General features: G+C 37.2%; 1 protein-coding gene and 1 long non-coding RNA gene across 6 annotated transcripts in view; both read right to left on the bottom strand.

The window, feature by feature from the left end:
- The window catches only part of SEC24D (SEC24 homolog D, COPII coat complex component), a 108,205-nt gene that overhangs the window by 49,878 nt on the left and 33,195 nt on the right, over nt 1–25,132 (bottom strand). For all 5 annotated transcript variants that reach the window (XM_058721515.1, XM_058721513.1, XM_058721517.1 and 2 more), the window contains exon 8: nt 20,311–20,438. In XM_058721515.1, the coding sequence (XP_058577498.1) occupies nt 20,311–20,438 (128 nt within the window). The remainder of the gene's footprint in view (nt 1–20,310; nt 20,439–25,132) is intronic.
- On the bottom strand, nt 11,314–14,538 carry LOC131507155 (uncharacterized). Its single transcript, XR_009259359.1, has 2 exons — nt 12,864–14,538; nt 11,314–12,605 (listed from the first exon to the last, which is right to left on the bottom strand). It is a non-coding gene; the product is annotated as an uncharacterized LOC131507155 (long non-coding RNA).

The raw sequence follows: 25,132 nt of genomic DNA, 5'->3' as shown, positions 1-25,132 counted from the left end.
AACAAAAAACCTTGGGGTTATTTTTCCAAGTAAAAGGAATAGATAATAAGATGTATCAATCAATAACTCCTTGGTACTACTACTACAATTTAAAATGTTTTCTCATATTAATATATTATCAGTTTTCCCAATATTCCTGTCATTCTCTCAGGTAACTGTAACATTTGTACAGTAGGGGCTGGGTATATGATGTGCCTTGGTGGGGTAGTCAGTCGATCAGGATAGAAAATACACGAAACAAACAAGCATGTAAATATGCAATTAAAAGAGCAAAGTAGGATTAGAATAGTTGAGAAATAGTCATTAGTAAGAATTGTCTTTAGCTTAAAAAGCAATGTTAAACTATTTGAATCGCATCCCCAAAGAAAAATACTCAAGAAAAATGAAGTACAATGTAGAAAGATCCCACATGAAGAATTCTTATAATTTGTAGCCTATGTCCTTTGTTTTGGTATCTCTATAACTAAGAAAAGTCTGAATACACAAGTCCTGCTGTGTAGTCTTTTAGGCAAGTAATGAATAAGCAGAAAGCACCTAAATAGTAAAAGCTTATAACCAAACCTGGAAAGCTAAGGAAAATATGAAGGTGTTTTTATAGCACAGATCCAGTAGATGGCACTGTGCAACTAAAAATTAAAACAAAACTACATAATTTACCCGGTAGGTAATAAAATACTCAAGATAATTATGCTACATTCATTTAATGTAGCTCTAATAACATTAAACTTCTGTCAGCTATTACTGTCACAAAATTAAGAAACTTATACTTCTCTTGAAAGAAAAATTAATGGTTAAAAATATTGAGGGAAACAAAATTAAACAACATGAAATACAGGTTACTTTAAATATAAATTATATAGAAATTATAGAATCTGCCTAAATTACTGAAGATAATAGTCCAGAAAAATTTACGTTACGTTTCTAATCCCCTGCCAACTTTTCCTTGACTCCATGTGGGGAAACAGGCAGCCCCAAAGCACAGCGAGCAACCTGAAGACAGCCCAGCCCGGGAAGAGAAGGGCATGAGGAAGCTGATGCTCCTGCTGCCAGCGTCTACCTCCTGCTTGCCACATTAGCATTCCAAGCACAAAATAACAAAGCAAAGTCAGAGAAGCTTGCATCACGGTGCTCAGGAGCACACTGTGATGAAGAAATTATTTTCTAAAGCAAACATCTATCTTCCTGCTGGAACATCAAACCATAGGCAGTGGTGTGCGTGAAGGGAGGGGTAGGGCAGAGAGGCCAAATCGGAGATTTCACGAACACCCTGCTGTAGGAAGGTTACACTTGCCCATATCCAGGATATGGCTGGGCAAAAACTGTCTCACATTGCCCGACTACCTGCCTCCTTATTTTTCAGCACCAGAGTTCTAAATAAGAGTCCTAGAAGTTCTAATCACGCACACACAAATTCTGTAACAACCTACCGTCCCTCTGTCTTTTAATACTTGTTTACTAATTGTGAAAAAATACATATTTTCCATTTTCAACATACATTTCTCTTTCCTTTTTTCTCCCTTTATTTCCTTCAGTAGAAGTATAAAAGAGGGGCGCCTGGGTGGAGCTACTGATTAAGCATCTGACTCTTGATCTCAGCTCAGGTCATGATCTCACAATTCGTGAGTTTGAGCCCTTCATCAGGCTCTGTGCTGATGGTACAGAGCCTGCTTGGGATTCTGTCTCACTTCTCTGCCCCTCTCCCACTTGTTCTATTCCCCCCCCCCCAAAATAAATAAATAAGCTTAAAAACATTTTTTAAAGTATCAAAGAAAGTAATCAGTCTCCTTCCTGGACTACACCGTTGTCTTCACATGACCAATAGTCTACTTTACTTAGTGCCTGAAAGAAATACCTTAACAGAGAACAGAAGAGAACAGAAAAGAAAGAGCAGGCAGAAATATACTAGAAGCTAAAAGATTAAAGCCCATTTATAAACAAAATTATAAAATCTGGTAATGGGAGATAATTTTTTTTGCTTATAGTGGGCCCTAAATCAGATCAAAAGTTTTATTTTTTTTAAGTGTATTTATTCTGAGAGAGAGAGAGATGGTGAGCAAGAGAGGGGCAGAGAGAAAGAGAGAGAGAGACAGAGAAACAGAGAGATTGAGAGAGAGAGAGATTGAGAGAGAGAGAATCCTAAACAGGCTCTGCACTGTCAGTGCAGAGTCTAATGCGGGGCTCACATTCATGAGCCATGAGATCCAGACCCAAGCTGAAACCAAGAGTCAGACGCTTAACCACTTAACCGACTGAGCCATCCAGACGCCCCTCAGATCAAAAGTTTTAAAGTAAGATAACCTGCTGAAATGTAACACAGTCCTCCAGCTTGATAAAGGGTCGTATTTAACATCAATTATATTCCCCAGTAAACCACTATAAATAGATATCTCTAGCAGCAATAGTTTCATACTATCAAATGTATTTTGGCATGTAGCTACTTCTTGGGATTGGAGTACTGCTTATTTTTTGGATCTATATCAAGAAGAGGTCAGCTGATAACTTAGATTAATCAGGGGGATGTAAGGAGAAGCATGGAAATGGTATGTGAAAAGATAATCCAGAACCTGTGATGAACAACTACCCTTGAAAAATGTTAAACATTCAGACTATTAGACATGCTGGAAGACGAGCAGGGTTAGATTCCAGAGGATTATGCCCAGAAGCTAAAATGAAAAGAGAACCTGTATCAAGTGCACTTAGTAAAGACATTTCCATAGGACAGAGAAATAGGAAGCAGCTTGTACGTGTTTTCTATTTCTAGCCTTGCCATATAGGATATTCAGTCAGCTTACATGGAAAGAAAGGGTACAGAGCAATAGGTACTTACTGTACACATATTTCCTAAACAGCAGTACTGTTTTGTTTGACTTTTTTAAAATAACAAATATAGCATGAAAGAATATTTTCTGAATGCCTTTTAAAAATGTTATGCATCTTCTGAAAAGAAACAGAGCCTGATAATAAAAACATTCAGTGCACTGTACTAATTCTAAACATACACTTTTTTTTTTTAAGAGAAGTATGTTTTATTTATCATACACACAATGCACCATAAGAAAGCACGCAGATTATAATTGTCTCTGATTTCAGTCCAGGGTTGTCAAACTGTATTTTGGAATGAAGCAATCTTAACATCTCTTGGGAGTCATAAAACTTCTTCTCATTTTGTGAAAATCTTTATCCACCTTTTTGCCCAAAAGTTATTGCCTATACACAAATGTAGCCAAACTCTATTACACCACACAATGAGATGTTAAAAATGCCATGACGATGTTCCATATTTACTTTCATAGATTTCCTATATAAGCATTTTTATTTATTTTTTAATATGGAATTTATTGTCACACTTTCTAAGGATGTTTGTAGTTGGCCTTTGTTAACCTAAAGCTTTGTGTTTTCATATTTCCAGAAAAGTATCCTCTTGTTAAATGCACTTCAAAGATGTTTTCAGCTTTTTTCTCTTCAACATCACTGTAAGCCTATTTATTCCTATAGCTATATCTAGAGCTTGTGTTGGATTTGAACATCTTTTTAATTTGGAAATGGATCCTTTGCATTGAGGGGATGTGTTTCGTCTTGTCTATCCAGCATTGAAAAATTCTGAGAAATTTTACCGATTAAAACCTACAATACATGTAAGATCATAACTATTATGTATTATCTATAGTTTAAAATGCTTTCAAATATATGAAAATATCAATTTGATATTGAGATACTCCACCTTGGGAGTTGGAATTGCCATCCATGGGTTCAGAAGGGAATGGAGGGTCCGTGACGAAAAGTAACTTGTCCAATAAATTGCAGGACTGCAGCTTGAATTCTCACTCACTTATTCCATCTATTTGCCTTCTCTGTGATACATATACAGAAACTGCTTTGCAGACTGTTTCTATAGAAAAGCCTATAGTTTCAGAGAAAGGCTCCATTATTCATGATCTTTGATTTGAATCAAGCACTCAGTGATCCCTGGTAACCACTAAATTTCTCTTGTCATTTTTCTCTTCCTCTACAGCAGCTACTTTATACCTTTCCAATCTCCAAATAAGCTCTCTTTCCACATCCCTTAGCAGATAATTTTGCTTCCTTGTTCAAAAAGAAAATAGAAGACCTCAGACAGGAACTTCCTTGACTTTCCTCCACCAATTTGCCAGCTTCTACCTAATATTTTCCTTTACCTCCCTCTCGTTACAAGGGAAGGGGTGTCCTCCTCCTGACTTCACGGAGACCTTGTCTCAACCTGGCCCCTGAGGACTGGCTTAGACATTTGAGCTGTACATTCCCATATTATCTTGTGCCTGACAGCACTCATCACACTGCTTTACTTTTCAGTATCACTACTAAATTCTCAGGTCCTTGACTTGCAAGTCTCATTTGTTTATCATTGTATTTCCAAGAGCACAATACCTGCGAGAGTGGGCAGTCAACAGTTTTTGAATGAACAAACAAAACATCTATCAGGTACTCACAAACACACTGTTGTAAACCCAGGGCAGCTCATGATAGGCACGTAAGCAAAAGGTGCAAATAAGAGAAGAAACCACTTGTGCTGAGGGTCAACAAAAGCGTCTTTCAAAAAGAGATAAGCAGTTATGAGGAGTTATAGTTTCAGTGATTGACAGAAAAAGACAATTTCAATCAGGAAGAATAGTGTAACACAGGAGGAAAAGCTTGGGTATGTTGGTACTTAGTAAGCAAGTAGCCTAATTCAGCTGAGATGGAGGGCGATAAATAGGAAAGCTGGACTGATTTTGAGGAGAGCTTTCAAAACCAGGTATGTCCCAAATGGCTGTGCTTACAACACAGGCCACAAAACAGACTATATGGTAACGATTCAGAAGATAACTGAGATTTCACCATTCAGTAAATTAAATGATGCTTTTAGAAAATTGGTTCATTCGGTATAGGTCTTAAAACCTTCTTATAAATTAGTGAATTCTATCATGTTTTACAATCAACACGAGAGACTTGTAAAATTTGTTTCATCATCTCCTATATTTTATTCAATTCATAAAACTCTTTAAAAAATAAACTCAAAAGATATTTGAATATTAGTTCTAATTTTTATTTTTATTTCTTTAAAGTTTACTTATTCATTTTGAGAGAGAGAGCACAAGGGGCAGAGAGAGAGGGAGAGAGAGGGAGGGAGAGGGAGACAGAGGATCCCAAGCAGGCTCTGAGCCTCCAGTACAGAGCCATGCATGGGGCTTGAACCCATGAACCGTGAGATCATGACCTGAACCAAAATCAAGAGTCCAATGCTTAACTGAATGAGCATTTTTAAAGTAAGTATTTTTTAAGTAAAGTAAGTTTCTAACTTAAAGAATTCACTCCTTAATACTATATGTAAGTTTCAAGTTCACCACTGATCCCTAGGGCCTTAATTACAAAGTAAATTCTCAAAAAATACTTGTTGAATGACTGATAAGGAGGGAAAGATAGAAGAAGAGAAAAACAGGTTTAAAAGAAGTCTGAACAGGGATGCCTGGGTGGCTCAGTCAGTTAAGCATCCGACTTTGGCTCAGGTCATGATCTCATGGTTCGTGAGATCAAGCCCCATGTCAGGCTGCAGCGCAAAGCCTGCTTGGGATTCTTAGTCTCTCTTCTCTTTCTGCCCCTCCCCCACTTGCAGTTTCTCTCTATCAAAATAAATAAACTTAAAAAAAGGTTTTTAAATAAATAAGTAAAAAATAAAAGAAGTCTGAACAACAAGAAAACCAAAAAATGAAGGAAGAAGGAAAATACAGAAGTCATGTGTAAACCTGAGGATAATCACAGAAGATTAGGTTTGGATGAAATAAATCCTAATATGCTAAGTTCACCCTAAAATATGCACAATTAGGAGACTCTTTTCCTACAATGGCCAAAAGCATCTCAAAGCAATATAGCTGTAATCTTTCTATTTGGGGTCTCTAATGCCAGGAAGGCTCTTTAGTGGAAAGGCCAAATTGGACCATATGCTAAAGTTTAAGGAAGGGGTGCTTTTCTAAGAAGGTACCCATGGTTTCAAAAGAGAAAATAAATACAGTGAAGAAAGCATTATATCAGTTTTCCTGACTGGCAGTCCTACTTCATGACTAGATTATAAATGGTAGATAATGATCCTAAAGCAAAAAAAAATGGTCAGTTTAGATTGGTTTTGCTGACCCAGGTTTTCAAGTTACAGGTATATTTGCAAAGATCAGCACCACTTTTCTTGCTGGAACAGATGTTGGAAACTTCTGAGTAAGACACTCCTTCTTAAGGAGCTATGATATTTAGGAATTCTACAGTTGAGAGATATTTTCCCACAATGCATTTAAACCTTGACCTATTATAGTTTATCTTTTATCCCTAAGGAAGAATTCTATTTTGTTGTCTAATTATAGACCAATTGCAGAAGATATATTTGCTATAAGAATGCGTGGATGAAGAAAATATATTTTAGACTTAAAAACTCTATGAATCAAGTTTGTTTCTTCCATAAAAAAAATAAGTGGCAGTTTTCTGTTCCTCAAAGGAAAGTTATAAAATACTGCACTTTAAAGGTGAAAGTGTTAAAAATAATAAGCCTAGGAGCACACTCCCTTTGTCTCTCAGCAGAATTGTAAGTTAACCAAAGTCTTCCCTCATTTATATCACTTCTTCATATGGCCATGAAAACACCTTCAAATCACTGTCCTCTGTGCATGAGTCAAGTCTCTATTTAAATGGCAGCTTCTCAATCAGGCCTATCCAACCACCCAACTTAATCTGAAACCTGCCAACTGCCCTTTCCCCAGGCAGCCCTCATCTTCCTAACCCTGCTCCGTTTTTTCCTTTCTCCATATGTTACATCATTTTCTCATTTTCAGGTTCATAGTCTTGTCTTCTCTCAGTTAAAATGTAAGCTCCATGAGGGTAGACAGAGATCTTTATCCGTTTTGTTCACTGACATGTCTCGAGTAACAAGAACAGGAAGTGGCACATATTGGGTGAACAATAAATGTTTGCTGAATTAAATCTTCATTTAATAAGGCAGACTAAGTAAATTACTGGTTCTTCATGCAATCCAATCTGCTGTCAATGTAAATACTGCTCAGTTACCGTCCCTGGTGGGCAGCCACATCTACTGGCTAGACCACTTCCCAGTGACACAGGATATCATCCTTTATGAGCTAATTTCATTTGGGCAAATAACCACAAGCCATTTGGAGGAAAGACTTAAAAACAGGGTTAAAAAAAGTTGAGAAAAAAGTTTTTACTTAAAAAATGCATGTGACCAATTCAAAAGCATCTGGAGGAATAAGTACATCTATATATTTATTATATACCATTAATGAGCTGAGAGGGAAGATGGCTGCATAATTTATCAAATAAATAAAATTGATAAATATGATCTAATATACATTTTATATCATTTTCCTTTAAGGAGAAATGTGGGGAAAAAGGAGAAATATAGTCAAAATTATATATTTGAAGTATTTAAATAAAAGATTGGTTCAAAACTTGTAAAACTGTAGCAGCAAGAGAGTATGGAACAAAGTAAGCCAAAAGAAGTTTAGATCTCATCCCATGTTCAAGACTATGATACGCTACTTCAGTTTACCTCCGTAGTTCAGTTTAGGTCTAATAAAAGTGATTTCTGGTGGAGGAGTTCTATGATATCTACCTACACTAGATTTTATAATTATGGCTCTTCTATTTTACCTGCTTTTGCAGAAATATTGTCCCAGGATGCTCTTATTTTCCCAAACAATGAATAACATTTTAAAGACTCTACTCTTCTTTTTTTTTTTTACATGTCTCATATATACCACCTTTTTTCTCACTCTTCATAAATATACACACATATACACAGTATATATTTTCACATTTATAGTGAAATAATACTGAAAGAAACAACCATCGGAGGGATAAAATTGAAACCTAAGCTAAACTTAGGAAGAATTTAACTGTCCAGGAAATTCTTTAAGCAACTGTTACCCAGTCAGCACAGGTGGTTTTGTCTGCCAGCAACACTAAAAGCAAGGATAATTTGCAGTGAGTCTCCAAATGGTGATTTTTCTTAAGAACATATGTGTGGGAAATAAAACATTTTCTTTGATATAGAACACAGAGATGCAAGTAAATGTCAGATGCCTGGATAGAGATGACTCCAAAATGCAAGTCCTAGCCTTAGCTTGGTTCCTAGATAGTTCAATTTTATTTACTTTTAACTCATTTGGTTAGAAATATAGCATTTACACATGAAGTGGATGTTCAATAAATGTTTACGCAAAGATCTCTATTCTGCAAATCTCATCAAGTTACTTGGCTTCAAAATTCTAATTTTACTCCCAAATATAAATGATATTGTGTAATGAAAATGTATTAAATATTTATTTAGCGCAAAAATGTTCCAGGAACTATTTCAGGCCTTAGGAAAGCAATAGTGAGGAAAATTCACATGTGGTCCCTTCCTTCAGTCAAATACACAAGCATAAAACCACAAACTGTGACATGCTATAAGGGGAGCTACAAGGAGTATAAATGTGGGGCATCCTGGAAAGCTCTCCTGAGAATGTGACTTTGAACCAAAATCTGAAAGTTGAATAAAAACTAATTAGGCTAAAAATACAAGACAGGGTGTGAGAGATTGAGGGGAAATTATTCCAGCAAATGTCCATGAAGCATCTTATGGAAAATCAAAAGTTACATAAATGTTTATGTAATGGTGAGTGTTTATGATTTGAATAAAAAGAAAATTATGATATACTATCCAATGACAGGTCCTATGCAACACTTCTTTTTAAAAATATAAATGAGCAGCCAACTCTTTCCACTTATAAATGAATATAAATGTGGCATATCTAACAGTTTCCTCCTTCTTATGTAAGATGTATAACTGGAATCACTGAAGGGGTGTGATAACATCTCTCTTAAATGTCCATTTCCAGTAAACCTAAATTACTGTAGTTTTTGTTTCTCTTCCTTGTATATAGTAGACTCCCAAAATCAGTGATTGCTGAGTTAAAATTTTCCATGGAGGAATTTAATATCATATAAAAAATAACCACAACAATAATGTAAAGATGATAATAAGAATAGCTATCATTCCTTATAACAGCTTATTTTATTTTTAAGTAACTGTCATGTAAGGAGGTTATCATAATTTCATTTATGAGAGAAATGAGACCCAAAAAGTTAAGTAAATTTTTCAAGGTCGCACTACTAGAAGTGGTAGAGTGAATTTGCAGACCCAGCTTCGTGTGATTCCTACACTCCTGCCCTTGTTACCTTACTTGTAGTTATGCTAAACTCCTGACAAAGAACTGCTTCAAAACTCACTTGTGGTTCAGAAAAACTTCAGAGTCATTTTCAGATATGAAAGGTTTGCATAAGGTTTTCTTTCTTCTCTCCTTTCCTAACTACTCTCCTGCCCTCTTTCCTTCCTTCTCAAAATAGGATTGAATTTAAGTTTTTTGGTTTTAATCAGTGGGATGCCTAGTAAACTTTCAAATATGAAACTTTGAAATATTTGCTTTTCTCGTACTTGAGCACTACAAGGACATCAACTGTATACATTTTAAGCCCTTGTATTATCAAGTCCACAAAATTTGAGCAAAGTTAGTAAAGCAAGGCATAATTAGTGCATTTCACTAATTCTAAAATCTCATCAATTATAAGAGACAGAGAAGCTTCCAGTTGAACAGGACACAATGCTAAGAAGTCATTGTTAATAGGAGATATTCCTGTTTTAGAAATGTTAAAATGTGAGGAAATGTGGACCTTAGAATTGATGAAGGGGCTCTTGGGTGGCTCAGTCGGTTAAGCATCCGACTTCAGCTCAGGTCATGATCTCACAGTGTGGGTTCCAGCCCTGCATCAGGCTCTGTGCTGACAGTTCAGAGCCTGGAGCCTGCTTCAGATTCTGTGTCTCCCTCTCTCTCTGCCCTTCCCCCACTCACACTGTTTCTCTCTGTTTCTCAAAAATAAATAAACGTTGAAAAAAAATTAAAAAAAAAAATTGATGAAAACGGTAGCAAGAGGCACTAAAATATTTCCTCTCCAGTGCAGCCCCTCATGAGTGCCCAGCGCTCTATGTCTAATGAGACTGGTCTTGGCTCCTACGTTATGGATGTTGCACACTAAATCACCAGGCATGGAAAGTCATAAAACCCACAGCCACTGAAAATTAAATCAAGGCATGATATTCTCTTTTTTATTCTTATTTCTCGTGAAGGTATTCTCCATTTACTAAAAAAGATTCATGTGAATAATTTAGTGACTAAGAAAATAAGCTTGGTGCAGTTAGCTTCTAAACTATAACTTAAAATAGAATTCTAACAACCTTTGCCCTGACAAATGTGACTCTTTCTGTACGTCTGCTATAACACCATTCTAAAAAGGGACAAGATTCTGTTCTTCAGCTGCCAAACTTTTTCATAGCACTATATCAACAGTGACCACAATCATCAAGGGATAAAATTCAGTTTCTAAAGTAACTTTATACATTAAAGTATTTTAAATGTTATATTCATAATTCTACTTCTATTTGAGTATATGCATTTTATTTTTCCAAGTTTTTATGTTAATACCTTTTTAAATACTGCATTAAAGCAGACAACTTCAGATTATAATGCTCATATTAAAAATAGATTCAGACTCTTGAAGCTTTCCTGTCAGAATGAAGTGAAATAACTTCTAATTTAAGTTATAAGCATTCTTTAAGTTTTTTAAAGGACACAATATTATGTTGTAATCAATTTCATTTCAGAGCATGTTTTTCAGTAAAGCTAGCTAAATTTGGGCTATATGTAAAAATGTGTAGTCTCACAATCTTCATGTGTTTTTTAAGCAAATAATACACTTCAGATTTCTTTTATTAAAAGTATAATATAAATGAAACCACTTTGGGTTAGATTGTGTTAGATTGTTCACAAGAATTTCTAACAATATATAGGATGTGTGATAAGTTCATGATAATCCACACTGAATGCACCATAGAGTGGAAAAGTAGACACTAGCAGTCTTCTAGATCTATAGGACATCACAGCCAGACTTCTCCCTCTTGGGAATAAACACCCAAGATCATAATATAAGGCACAGCAGAGACCTAAGTCATTTCCTGGATCCTAACCCTGTGTCCCACCATTTGGTTACCATCTATTGTACTTTGGAGAAGATAGTTGATTTTTATTGGTTCTGGACATATCTTTATTATGATCAAGATTTCTTCCTACTTGTTTCACTGTTCTGCTCTTTATAATGAAATATAACCCCTCATTAATATGTGATGGAATATACTGATATGTGTATTCATTAGTATGTGCTAAAATACATCTATAATCTCTCAAATGATTTTTTTTCCTTTACCCACAAAGTCTGATTAGACTGTAGTCATTCAAAAGTACAAAATAAAATCAGATAGCCAAAGTAAGATAAAACCCTTACTTCATTAAGTGACATGTTTATCAAGAGACTCAAAGTGCTACCAAGGAACTTAATAATTAAGACGTACTGTACAAAAAATATTATTAATTTAGAGGCTTAAAATATCTAGATATCAACCACCACTCTATAGTTTGGTTTATCTTTGTCTTTTAAATATCTATCTAACCCTGAGAGTGCGTTTATTCAACTAGTAACTTTACTGAATGCCCAGCCTATGGATTTTGGATAGCCTTTGCCTTCAAGGAGTATGAAGCAGTAGCTTAAAGTCACAAGGCTGCAAGAAAAGAGGTTAAGACGGACATTTCACAGTAACTCACAAGTTTACAGGAGGAGCAAGAAATCCACTGCTAAACTGACTGCCAGCAAGAAAAAGGAATGCCATTTTATATGTTTAATTAAATAAAACCTCAACAAGCTCATTTATAGCCAGATGTAGTAAAAGAACTTGGAATCTGAAATCTCGAATTCCAGCAGCATTGCTCATTAGCTCTGACTTTAATAGCCTCAGAACCTGTACAGCTTCTACATCTATAAACTTGAATAACACCTATTTCACAAGTTGCTATCTTCCTGAAAGAAGGGTAACACACAGACATAATACTATAGTGAGACAGAATTGTTTTTCCTCTGATGCTTAAATTGCAGTGTAAACTCTGCCAAAATGTTAATTCATGCCGGCAAGACTGAAAAGTCAAATGCATGACCAAGCAATCCCTCCCGCAAATGATGCATAGGAAGTCCAGCCCTGATGTAATGTGTTAGTGTTGGGTCTAATCTGACAGTCTTTTCCTTTTTTGTTAACCTCATTTGTCAGTTTTTTGACATCCATTCCTTTTTCTTTGCAATCACTTCTTCATATCTACTGAATCTATGAGAATATGAATAATCGTTAAAGAAAAAGAATTTAGGGGCACCTTGGTGGCTCAGGTGGTTGAGCATCCGACTCTTGATTTCAGCTCAGGTCATGATCCCAGGCTCATGGGATCAAGCCCCACATCAGGCTCCATGCTCAGCATGCTTAAGATTCATTCTCTCTCTCCCTCTCTCTCTCTCTACCTCTCTCCCTCTCTCTCTCTCTCTCTCCTTCTGCCCTTCTCCTCCACTCGCACTGTTTCTAAAATTAAAAAAAAAAAAAGAAAACAGAATTTAAATAGTATTTAATAACAGAACAAGCTTCTTCATTAAGTCATAACTAAGGTAAAACTTCCTGAAACCTAGGGGCGCCTGGGTGGCGCAGTCGGTTAAGCGTCCGACTTCAGCCAGGTCACGATCTCGCGGTCCGTGAGTTCGAGCCCCGCGTCAGGCTCTGGGCTGATGGCTCGGAGCCTGGAGCCTGTTTCCGATTCTGTGTCTCCCTCTCTCTCTGCCCCTCCCCCGTTCATGCTGTGTCTCTCTCTGTCCCAAAAATAAATAAAAAACGTTGAAAAAAAAAAAAAATAAAAAAAAATAAAAAAAAAAAAACTTCCTGAAACCTAAACTCCACAGAACAAAGTTGTACCCATCAGAGTTTTTTCCACACTGCACCAAAATTAGCTGGGTACTTGGAAATTTTCTGTAAGTCCTAGACAAGAGTAATTGTCTTGTCTTCCCTCATATCCCTAAAGTTCACCTCAGTTCCTAGCACAGAGTATTAGGGGATTATAAATCAAGTGAAATTTAAAGACTTGGATAAAAGCTTATCTGCACTATATTAATTCAGCAAGAAAAGAAATTACTTTGACTATTATATCCATTTACAATTTTAAAAATATACACATATTTCAGATTTCTAGTCACAGATGTAGTAAAAGCTTCTGTCATCTGGTTTATAGGTGAAATTACTAAACGCGATGTATAATTAAATCTACACACTTGTCTAAAATGTGAAGATTTCCTATTTTGAAGAAAATGCAAAATTAAGTATAATCTTCAATCCTTTTGCACTGAAACCTGTGTCTACCTCCATTTTTAAAATACAGCATCAAAAATAAAATCACAAGTTACTAAACAAAAGATAACCAATTACTTTCATAGTTAATTACACTGAATGTGGCAATGGGTTTCACTTGAAAAACATACAAAAATTAAAATTTATGGTAAGGAACATGAAATCTTAAACAACAATGATATATATGCTCTTGGAAACAGCATACATCTCCAAAGCAAATGCTCACAGGGAACATTCTCTGATCATAACTGCTTGGATTAGGTTTATTTTTATCGGCCGTTGCTAACACAGTGGCATGCTTTAAAAGGTTCTGTCAAATAGAAGCAACTAAAAAAAAAAAAACTGTATTATATCCTTTTGATAGATGCCAAATCAAGATATCTTTAGAGATATCCTTTTTTTAAATTGCAGCAATGATGGCAATTATTACTCAGATAAGGAGTAAAACCTTAAAGTTTACTATACCTAAAAATAGTAAATAAAATATTGTTCATATGGAGAATAAAAGTATTCATATAACCCACTTACCTTTAAGAAAGATACTTTAAATTTTATTTACTTGATTATAGATTATAAATATCAAATTTCAGCATGTTCCTCATTTTCTATTATTAACTATAATTGCTTATTTAGTTTTTGGTTTCTGGCTCAAGCAGTTAAATATATAATAGTATCACTTATAGATACATGGAACAATGAACTGGTTTAGGGTTAGAGATCAGAAATCCACCATTGAACATATTAAGCTTGAGGTTTCTATGAGGTACCTAAGGAGAGATTTCAGAAAAGTATTTGGGTATGTGAATAAGTAGGAATGACTGAGTGAGACAGTAACAACACAGTGACTGGAGTTAAGGACCTGGGTGTCTGACTGCCTGGGTTGGAATCCTACCTCTGTGACTTAGTAGCCATTGGCCTTAATGAGTTACCTGACTGTGCCTCATTTTCCTTGTATCTAAAGTGGGATAATAAATAGGTTGATGTGAAGAACAAATAAATGAACATACATTAAAAAAAAAAACAAAACCCTTAGAGGAGTGCCTGCATGGCTCAGTCAGTTGAGTGTCAGATTTTGCCTCAGGTCATGATCTCAGGGTTCACGAGTTTAAGCCCCGCATCAGGCTTCGTGCGGACAGCTTGGAGCCTGGAGCCTGCTTCAGATTCTGTGTCTCCTTATTTCTCTGCCCCTCCCCTGCTCACACTCTGTCTCTCTCTCTCTCTCTCTCAAAAATAAATAAACATTAAAAAGTTAAAAAAAAAAAAAAAAAAAACCTTACAGGGGCACCTGGGTGGCTCAGTCACTTAAGCCTCTGACTTTGGCTCAGGTCAGGATCTGACAATTCGTGTGTTCAAGCCCCACATCAGGCTCTGTGCTGACAGCTCAGAGCCTGCAGCCTGCTTCAGATTCTGTGTATCCCCCTCTCTCTGCCTCTTCTCTGCTCACATTCTGTCTCTGTCAAAAATGAATGAATGTTTAAAAATTTAAAAATTAATATAAATTTTTTAAAAACCCCTATAATTTTACTCATTAGTACTCTGTAAGATTGACTACTATTAGTCCCTTAAGTAACATAGAGCAGCTGTTACAGATGATATTTGGTCTTTGGAAGGAAAAGAAGCCTAAAAAGAGAAGATCCCAAGTCCATGCCTTGGTGAACCGCAATATTACATCAGGAAAAAAAAACACAGGGAACTAAAATGTTTCCTGCCTGTGAGGTAGAAAAAAATACACCAGTAAGGTGTCATGGAAACCACAAAGTGAGAGTCTGTCAAGGAGCCCTAAATCCTACTTCACCCAGCTCATCACTAGTGGAGCAGGGATGGTTCCTTAATGCTAGTGGCTCACCTCATTCAGGTGAAGTTAATCCCCAAAGAGGAAGACAATTTTTTTGAGAACACAACCTTTAGGAACTTCTTCCTGGTGTTTTAATATCCCTTTAATATTTCTTTTTTTTTTTTTTTAACTCTAAGCCTATTTCAACATATAAAAGTAAGTGTAGTTCTTTAAATGGAGAATGTCTTCATTCAACCCAGGAGACACTGCTATGTAAGAGACAGTAATCCTTTCTAAATATAGTATATTCATTAAATATCTTACAATTTTATTTGTGTATATATATATATATATATATGTCAGTACATATATATATGTATACACACACACACAGTGTATTCAGAGTAATCCTGTTTTTAAAGGTCTAAAGAAAAGGAAGAGCTTCTGTAGAGAGAACTGCAATAGAAAACACAGTACTGTCAAAATACATTTACTTAGTGTGCAGAGTCTCTAGCAACATGAAAAGAATAAAGTGTGTTATTTTCTCAAGCAGAGCTTCTCCCTAAGTCAGATTCCAAAAATAAGCCACCACTCTAAACTCATCCATTTATTACTTTGGGAAGCACAAGACTAAAATGCAGCATAAATTTTCACCAAAGGAAGGAAAACCTCATGCTGGTGAGGAAATAGTATTTGGTCAGATCAAACAATTTTGGAAAATAGAAAGCACACACATTTGGTCTGTGTGAGAAATGTGTATATGATGGGACGCCTGGGTGGCTCAATCAGTTAAGTATCCGACTTCAGCTCAGGTCACAATCTCACGGTTCATGAGTTTAAGCCCCACATCAGGCTCTCTGTTGGCAACGCAGAGCCTTCTTTGGGTCCCCCGTCTCCCTCTCTCTCTGCCCCTCCCTGCTTTTGCTTTCTCTCTTCCAAAATAAAATAAAAACTTTTAAAAAAAGAAAAAGAAATGTGTATACGTATTGGGGGTGGGGCTTGAACTAAGATTTGAAAGCTTTTCTCAACTAAATACTACATCATTTTCAGGAACCTATTACTGAATAATTTCATTGTTAATACTAAATGGTGATAAGAAGGTGGTTACAGATTCTGGTGTTGGGTATGAATAGCTGTTGAGTTTTGTTCTGTTTCGTGGGAGCTTGGCCTGGGGCACCTGGGTCATGGGGAGGAGCAAGGAGGAGAGGTTTTTACTAGTGTGTAGCTGAAAACTGTGCAAATTCATTGCTGTGGACAAAGTGCACAGAAGCTAATACTGCCCAGGGGCAGAAATCCCACGTAGCACACACACTGATACATTACAAAACTGCTGCACAAGCCTCTTTCAAGGTCCAAGTGTTACCTTCTTATTATGAAAAGAACAGATTACTGCAAAATGATTCAGGTGGCATAGGAATGAGTGAGGTAGAGAGTGTACATCCAGAGCAATCCTTCCTCCCCTGCTCCCCGGCCGCTCCCTTCCGGGAGATGTGTCAAGGGTTTGATCTGACATTCTTTAAAGCACACTCATGTTACTGTATTTCCCTCAATTTTAGGATTCACATTTAAAAATTGTAAATCCCTGGGATCTTACATATTTTAAAACTGATACATACAGTTGACAACAGTGGTTATCTTGCTCATATATCATGCCACACAGCTGTTGGAAAGAATAAGGCAGCAGCTCTGTAGGTAGCAACATGGTAGGAGTGCCAGATATTTTGTTAATGTTTATTTTACTTATTTTGAGAGAGAGAGAGAAGGGCAGAGAGGGAGGGAGAGAGAGAAAATCCCAAGCAGTCTTTGCATTGTAAGTACAAAACTGGATGCGGGGCTCAAACACACAAACCGTGAGTGAGATCATGACTTGAGCTGAAATCAAGAGTCGAACATTTAACAGACTAAGCCAACCAGGTGCCCCCCAGACACTTTAATTGAAAAAAGAAATGTGAAAAAGAGTCTCTATGCTATACAACCATTTATATATTTATTTTTTTTAAAGGATGTGTACTTACATGCTGGTATATGCATTTTTCATTTCTAGAAGGAATCATAAAGAATAGGTAAAGGTCATCTGTAAGGGGGAGGATAGAATGGTAGGAAGAGACCTTTTTTCACTGTAGACCCCTTTCATATAAGTTTATATTTTACTTATTTAAAATTAATTGATTCATTAAAAAGCAAAACAATACTATGTATTACCATGGACCCATGAGCATGAAGTCTATATATAAAGTCACATATAGGAAGGATAGATACAAATTCATTATAGCATCTGCCCCTAAAGGGGAGGGAGGAGAGGAATGGCCTGATAAAGGAAATACCCTATATAGCTAGGAAGCTTTAATTCCCATAAAATTATTTTAAGAAAATATCACAAAATATTAATATTTGTTAATGATGGGTAGTAGGTATGTGAGTGTGATATTATTCACTAGTCCTCTTTTAATTTAAATTTGTTCAAAGTATAAAAAGTGAAATTAAAAATATATCTCACGGTTACTACTACAGAGCCATCAGAACTTCCTAAAATTAAAAAGACGACAACAGCAAACAGAGAGGCTCTCTGATACAATGTTAGAAAGACTGTAGATCAGTACACCCATTTTGGAAAATGGTTTGGTGGTTTCTTTTTCCTTTTTTTTTTTTTTAAGTTTATTTATTTATTTTGAGAGAGAGAGAGAGAGAGAGAGAGAGAGAGAGAGAGAATGCACAAGGGAGGAGCAAAGAGAGAGGGAGAGAGAATCCCAAGCAGGCTCCGTGCCATCAGTGTGGAGCCTGACTTGGGGATTGAACTCACAAACTGTGAAATCATGACCTGAGCCGAAACCAAGAGTCAGATGCTCAACTGACTGAGCCACCCAGGTGCCCCTGGCAGTTTCTTATAAAATAAATAAACATGTACCTCATGAGCCAGCAAACTACTCATAGGTATTAATCCAAGAGAAATGAATATATGTCCACAGAAAGACTTGTACAAGAATATTCATGGAATCTTTATTCACAACAGCCAAACACTGGAAACAGCCCAGATGTTCATCATAAAAGACTAGCTAAACAAACCGGTATGCCCAAACAGTAAAATACTATTCAGCACTAAAAAAAAGAACACAATACTAACACAGGCAATAGCATGTTTATGGTGCTCTAAAACATTAAGCTGCTGGCAGAAGCCTAACACAGAAGAGTGCATACCCTAGAAGTCTGTTCACATGAGCACCTAGAAGAGGCAAAACAAATCTATGGTGGAAAAAAAATCAGAACGATGCTTGCCAAGGAAGAAAGGTTGTTAGGGGAGGCTGGTGGAAAGGGCAGGAGACACTTCTAAGAATGACAGTAATGTTTTTCATCTTCCGAGGAGTTTGAGTTGCACAGATATATCCATTTGTCAAAATTCAGTGAATCGTATTTAAGATATGTGCATTTTACTGTAAATCAATTTTACCTCAAAAGGAAAAACAATCTGTAAGTAAATATTGAACTCTTACTAATGCCATAATGCTGGAGTATTTAGGGGGAAGTGTACTAATTAATGTCTGCAATTTACTCTGAAATGCATTTAAAAAAGGCAGATTAATGGACAGATGACTCAAAAAGTGACAAAGCAAGAATAGTTAAATATTAATGGTGGAATCTAGGTGGCAGATATATAGGTGTTCACCATAAAGTTCTTTCAAATTTTCTGTATGCTTGAAAATTTTCATAATGAAATGTGAAAATAGCTAAAAAATTATTTCTAGCTATTATTTGAAACACATATCATATTTAAACATGGATCTCTTTGCCATTACATATTGGTCTACCTTATCCTTATTAAGCATAAAGATTCAAAGAGGACTTTATAGCCATTATATTAAATTTCTGGGTCCATCATATAAAAGGCCACCCTTAAAATAAGTATAGTAAATACTGAATGTACTTCTTGATTTACAAATATGAGACCATAGTGCATGTAATATTGGCTTCCAGGAATAGCCCCTCTATGCTCCACTCTAAACCAGTTCACTCCACTCCCAAAGACAGGGCAGCCTTCTGCCATACTACAAGGAGAATGAGTGGACATCTCAAAGGGCATGAAAGCCAGTGTCCACACGGACGCGTTCTCTCTTCTGTTTCCTCCATCCCTGAGGTGATGTAAAGCAGACCCCTCTTCCCCTTCCCACCATGCTGCCCATACCAGCTGGCATGGCCAGACCACGAAAGGGGACAAATCTGTTCTCCTGTGCAGATGGTCTGCCTTTTGCTCAGATGCTGTTAGGTGTTCACTAGATCAGCCAAGCTCAAAGAACCATTAAAGGGAAGCTGAGGGTTCAGTTGGGAAGAGAATCTGGGTGCAGCAAAAGGAATCCAGGGTTCAATGTAGCTGACTGGACTGGACTAGTGCAATAGGGTTATGGCCAAAGCTCCAGCCAGAATTAAAGCTTTTCCTAACCTATTTTACTAGCTCTACTATAGTACCTTATGTCTCTGTGTATATGTGGGTATCCACCATTCAGGACATGAAAAGAAAGAATCACAGCAGTGTGGGGGGATGTCTTAATCACAACATCCATTAACTCCATCCTAATATCAGAAATTTAAAATAAACACCCAAATGAATTATATATTGGCTACATCTTTCCAACTCAAGACATATGCTTTCTAATCATACCGACTTTTTAAGTAGGAGTTTATGAACAGCTTGGCCCATGACTATTAAAGCAGCTTAATAAGACCATGAACCTTGGGCTCTGTTAACTTCCTTCACCAGAACACCTAGATGCTGGGGCTTCGAACTAGGCTATAAGGGCCACATGAGAGGTCTGAGTATATGACATTCCATATTTTCTGAGTATTCACATTGTTACAACAGAGCCAAAAGTGATCCAGTCCATTAGTGTTTGGTACACAGGTTGCCAAAAAAGATAGCTTGTCAGATTTTTGTCTTCCTAGTGAATTGAATAGTTATTCTATTGAATATTCATCTATTTAGATGTTTTTGCATTATATAAATATTCTCCAATTTTCTGTTTATAATACAGAATAAGAAAACAATGATGAAAGAAGGATTTTGAATTGGTAAATTGTTGAATTGCTTTTTTTTTTTTTAAGATTTTATTTTAAGGAATCTCTACACCCAACATGGGGCTTGAACTCACAATCCCAGGATGAAGAGTCACATGTTCCACCGAATGAGCCAGCCAGGCGTTCCTTGAATTACTATTTTCATCATTCTTACCTCATTTGAAGGAACTGTGGCAAAAGGTTTGATGACAGCAGCTAATGGAATCTGAGCTTGCTTGGCCATATCTGATGTGCATGGGAAACAGTAAGTTGTGCAACGAATGTATCGAGGACTAGCATTGCCTGAAAAGGTCAAAGGAACACACTTAAAATTTGCAGAGAAAAAAAATCTGCCCTATAATGTTTAAATATTTATCAAGGTAATTCTAGATAACACATTGCCTTATTTATATAACTTTCTTCATGATTTCTAAAAAAAAGTAGTATTATGCAATTCTACAATCTATGCTCATATTTATATTTATTGAATGTCTACTAAGTTTTAGACATTGTCTAATTGCTCCCTTGTAGAGCTTATGTTCTTACAGAAGATACAGATAATAACTATAAAACCCAGTAAATGAGTAAATTACATAGGTCATTAGAAAATGATAAATGCTATGAAATAAGCATCTGGTTAAGGTGAACTTTGGTGGGAGGCAGACTGCAACTTTAAATAGTTATAGAGTAGGCCTTATTTAAAAGGTAACATTTGAGTAAAGACTCCAAGGAAGCAAGGGATTTACCCAAGGAGATGCCTGGGGGCAGGGCTTGTCTGGCCTGATGGAAGATGAGTATCAGGGAGGCCTGTGTGGCCGGCATGGAGCATGTGTTGGGCACAGCAGCTGTTAAGGAGTTCAGAGAAGTAACAAAATTTGTACAGAAACCAGGGGAGGAATGGTGGTGGTAGGGACCAGCCTGATAGCAGTAGAGGTACTAACAAATGGCCAGAATCTGCACACATTTTAAAAGTTCACTGATTGTTGATAGGAGTGATGTCTGAGGTGTGTGTGAAGATGGGAGGTGAGATAGAAAGAGATCAGGAATGACTCCAAAGTTTTTGGGTTGAGGAACCAGAAGCATGAAGTTGCACCAACTGACAGAAGAAAAGCAGGAAGGGAAGGAGTGTGTTAATGGGTATGTAGGTGGAGATCAGGGATCTGGCTTTGGACATGTCCACTTTGGGAACTCTATTAAGCAATCCCACAGTGAAGCTGAGTAAACAACTAGATATGTGAGTCTGGGCACTGGGATAAAGATATACACTTGGGAGTTTTCAGCATATAGATGGTATTTGAAGCCATGAAACTAGGTTAAACCACCAAGGGAATAAGTGTGGCCAGAGAAGAGAGGATGGCCAAGAACTAAGCCCTGGGTCCTCTAACATAAAGAAGCCAGAGAAAAAGGAGAAACCAGTTAAAGGATTGAGAAGGATAAAAACAAGCACTAACCGGATGTCCCAGAGGTGAAGAAAGTACATCAAGGAAAAGCATGATTATCTGTTCATGGTGGTGCTGCTGGATCAATAAAACCACTGGATTTACTTGTCATTTGAAATGACGTGGATGGAGCTACAGAGTATTATGCCAAGCAAAATAAGTCAGAAAGAGAAAGACAAATACCATACGATTTCACCCAAATGTGGAATTTTTTTTTAATGTTTATTTACTTTTGAGGCAGAGAGAGATAGGGTGCAAACAGGGGAGGGAGGGGGAGAGAGGGAGACACAGAATCTGAAGCAGGCTCCAGGCTCTGAGCTGTCAGCACAGAGCCCGACACGGGGCTCAAACCCATGAACAGCACAGAGCCCGACACAGGGCTCAAACCCATGAACGCAAGATCATGACTTGAGCCGAAGTCAGATGCTCAACCGACTAAGCCACCCAGGAGCCCCCCCCAAATGTGGAATTTAAGAAACAAAACAAATGAGCAAAGGGAAAAAAAAAGAGAGAGAGGAAAACCAAGAAACAGACTCTTAACTACAGAGAACAAGCTGATGGTTACCAGAGAGGAGGTAGTTGTGGGGATGGGTGAAATAGGTGATGGGCATTCAAGGAGGGCACTCGTTGTGATGAGCACTAAGTAACCCATAGAATTGTTGAATCACTATATTGTACACCTGAAGCTAATATAACACTGTATGTTAACTAACTGGAATTTAAATATAAACTTAAAAAAAAAAAAAGACCACTGGATTTAACAACATGGAAGTTGCTAGAGATCCAGAAGAGAGTTTTGGCAGAATGAGGGTGGGGTGGGAAACCTGCCTATAGTGAGCTTGAGAGACTCCTAACTTTTAAGGAGAGGAATTGGCAATAATCCTTCCAAGTTTTGTTGTGTAGGGTAGGAAAGAAAAGAAGGGTAGCTATAAGGGAAACAGGTCATGAAAACATTTTTATTATTTAAGAGGGGAGAGTGTAACACAATGGGACAATCGTGTAAAAAGAGAGATACTGATGGCATAAGAGAAAGAAGGGAGACTTATTGCAGTAATATACTGGAGTACTGCACAGCAAGAGAGGCTGGCTTCTGACTGGAGCACAGATCATTCCTTTTCAGCCAAAACCAGAAAGGCAGAGCACAGGTGCACATTTCAGCAGGGGCTGATATGATGGTGAAAATTCATGGAAGGGTACTCATGATTGTGCAGTTCTCTCACAAAGGAGGTCGTATGAGCAGGTAAAAGGTTGGGAGAGGAGGAGTTGCAGGTTTCAGGAAGGAGTGTGAAACAGGAGAGTGGAAAAGTGAAAGGACTTGGCAAGTACAGTGTGCTGGGAAGCGCATGGTCCTGAGTTTGCATGGTTGACTGGGTACTGTGGCAGGGCTGGGAGCCTTTCCCTGGCCAGGTTTTGTGGCACAGGTAGGCCTGGAATGAGTGGAAGGTTGGACATAAAAAAGCTGAGTTTCTTCTATTTAGCTTTAAACTATTATTGCCAAATTTTACTTTTTAGGACTAGCTAGAAATCTGGATTTTACATAAAATATTCTGATTTTACATAATGGCAATGACTTCAAATAGAAATAAGACAAAATACTGTGCATGACAAATTAACATGACTGCAGGCTGAATCCAGCTGTTGTTGGTACCATGTTTCTGTTGTCTCTCAGATTCTCTGCAGGAGAGCCCAAAACGGGACTCATAATTATGACAGTAATTGCCAGTATATTAAGCATCATTCTAGGATGGTTACATGTGAACCATTTTAGTCTCACAACTGCCCTATGAGATTGATACCTGTAGGACCCCATTTTACAGAGGAGAAAACTAAGACATCAGGATGTTAAGTAACTTGCCAAAGATTAAGGAGTCAGTAAATGACAAAAGTGGTATTAGAACCTATCACAACTCTTTACTATATCCCAAGTAGGTTGGGATATAGTTATGAAGGCCTTGAATTCTGGATGAAGAATTAAGATCAATCCTTCTGCCCACAGGCAAAGATGGGACCTTTTCTTTTTTTTTTTTTTTTTTTTTAGCTCGGGTAAGGTAATACTTGAAAAAAAAAAAAAGAAAACTAAACTAGCCAGGCAGCTTCTGGAGGCAGGAAACCATTGGAGATAGGTGGGCTGGTCATTACTGTTAAGAGTCCAGATAAATACCAACATGGAGTAAAACCAGAGTTTCGGCAACAGAAATAAAATAAAAAGAAATATTAGCAATAAATGTAAATATGCTCAAGCCCAAACCCTATTATTTTACACATTTCACATAACTCAAACCAGAAAAAAAAAAAAAAAAAACAACTTAGAGAAGATCTTCCTCATCACATGATTTTACAGACTGTGAAATAAAGATTTTTGAAAATTTTCAAGTATATTTTAATTTTTCATTGTACTCAATTTTTACTAGCCAAAATTACCACTAACATATTGAAATTGAGTATTTGTTCTTTGAAAGGTTTAGTTTTTGAAGGTGCAATATGCACACAAACGAGCTCCTAACAGTGACTAAACAAACTTTTGTTTCAGGAAGATAATGTGCACAAAGATAATTTTGAAAAAAGCCACTGAGCATTTGTGTTCATAAATTGGTATGCAAAAGTGGGGCATGAAAGATATGGCTAGAGTAGATAATTTTGCAAGTTCAGTAATTAAGATTCAAAACTCTTTGAGATGCTTAATAAAGAGCATTATGGGATAATCTGACTGGAAAACATTCAACAGATTAATCATTCAATAAATATTTATGAAGGTAAGCCCCCTGCTACAGGCTTAGGGACAGAGCTAATGAAGCCTTTGGTTTCAAAGTCTGGTAGGAGACAGCTTTCTGCAGTGGCAGTATTGTCGCCAAAGAGGTTTATCCGTGATGCGATTATTGCTAATTCAAAGTCTGGTAGGAGAGAGTGATAACAAAAACAGGTAACTGTAATACAGCATAGTAAGTATCATAGAAGAGCAAATTCATTAAAAAGTGGCCCAGGGAGGCAACGAGCCACCATGTGGATCAGAGGTGACTATACAAAGTATGTGGTACCTGAACAGGGTCTCATAGGATAGGCAGAAGCACAGAATCAAGGGACAAGTTGGGTCTTACATTCGATACTGTAGCCAAAGAAACATTATCTACATTTTTTGTAGGCAAACAGTGTTTTTTAAGTAGATGCTTTTCTTTATAGGTGCCACTCCTAAACAGTTGTGGAGTTTTGGCAAGTCGCTTAAGCTCCTTGGCCCTTAGTGCCCTCACACCTGTAAAGTGGAAGAGCTGAGCAAATGGAGGCCAAGGTTCCTTCCGCCTCTATATCCTACGTGTGTCTGTGACTTTCTGCACATGTCTGAGATTTGGGCTCCATCCCGAAAAATGCACGAGTAAGTATCGGCTAATAAACCAGGCCGGACAAAGGGTCGTCACAGCAAAGGGATGTGGCTGGGCCAACTTCAGGGCTCCAAGGCAGGCAGCTGTGTCTCCCCACCATGGGCGGGGCTACAAGAGACATGATGAAGACCTGCACCTTGCCACCTCACCAGTCCTTGCTTCTCTTCCTAGCCTTCCTCGTACT

The sequence above is a fragment of the Neofelis nebulosa genome, chromosome 3, assembly GCF_028018385.1.
Source record: "Neofelis nebulosa isolate mNeoNeb1 chromosome 3, mNeoNeb1.pri, whole genome shotgun sequence".
NCBI lineage: Eukaryota > Metazoa > Chordata > Mammalia > Carnivora > Felidae > Neofelis > Neofelis nebulosa.
This window is presented reverse-complemented; position numbering and strand designations above follow the sequence as displayed.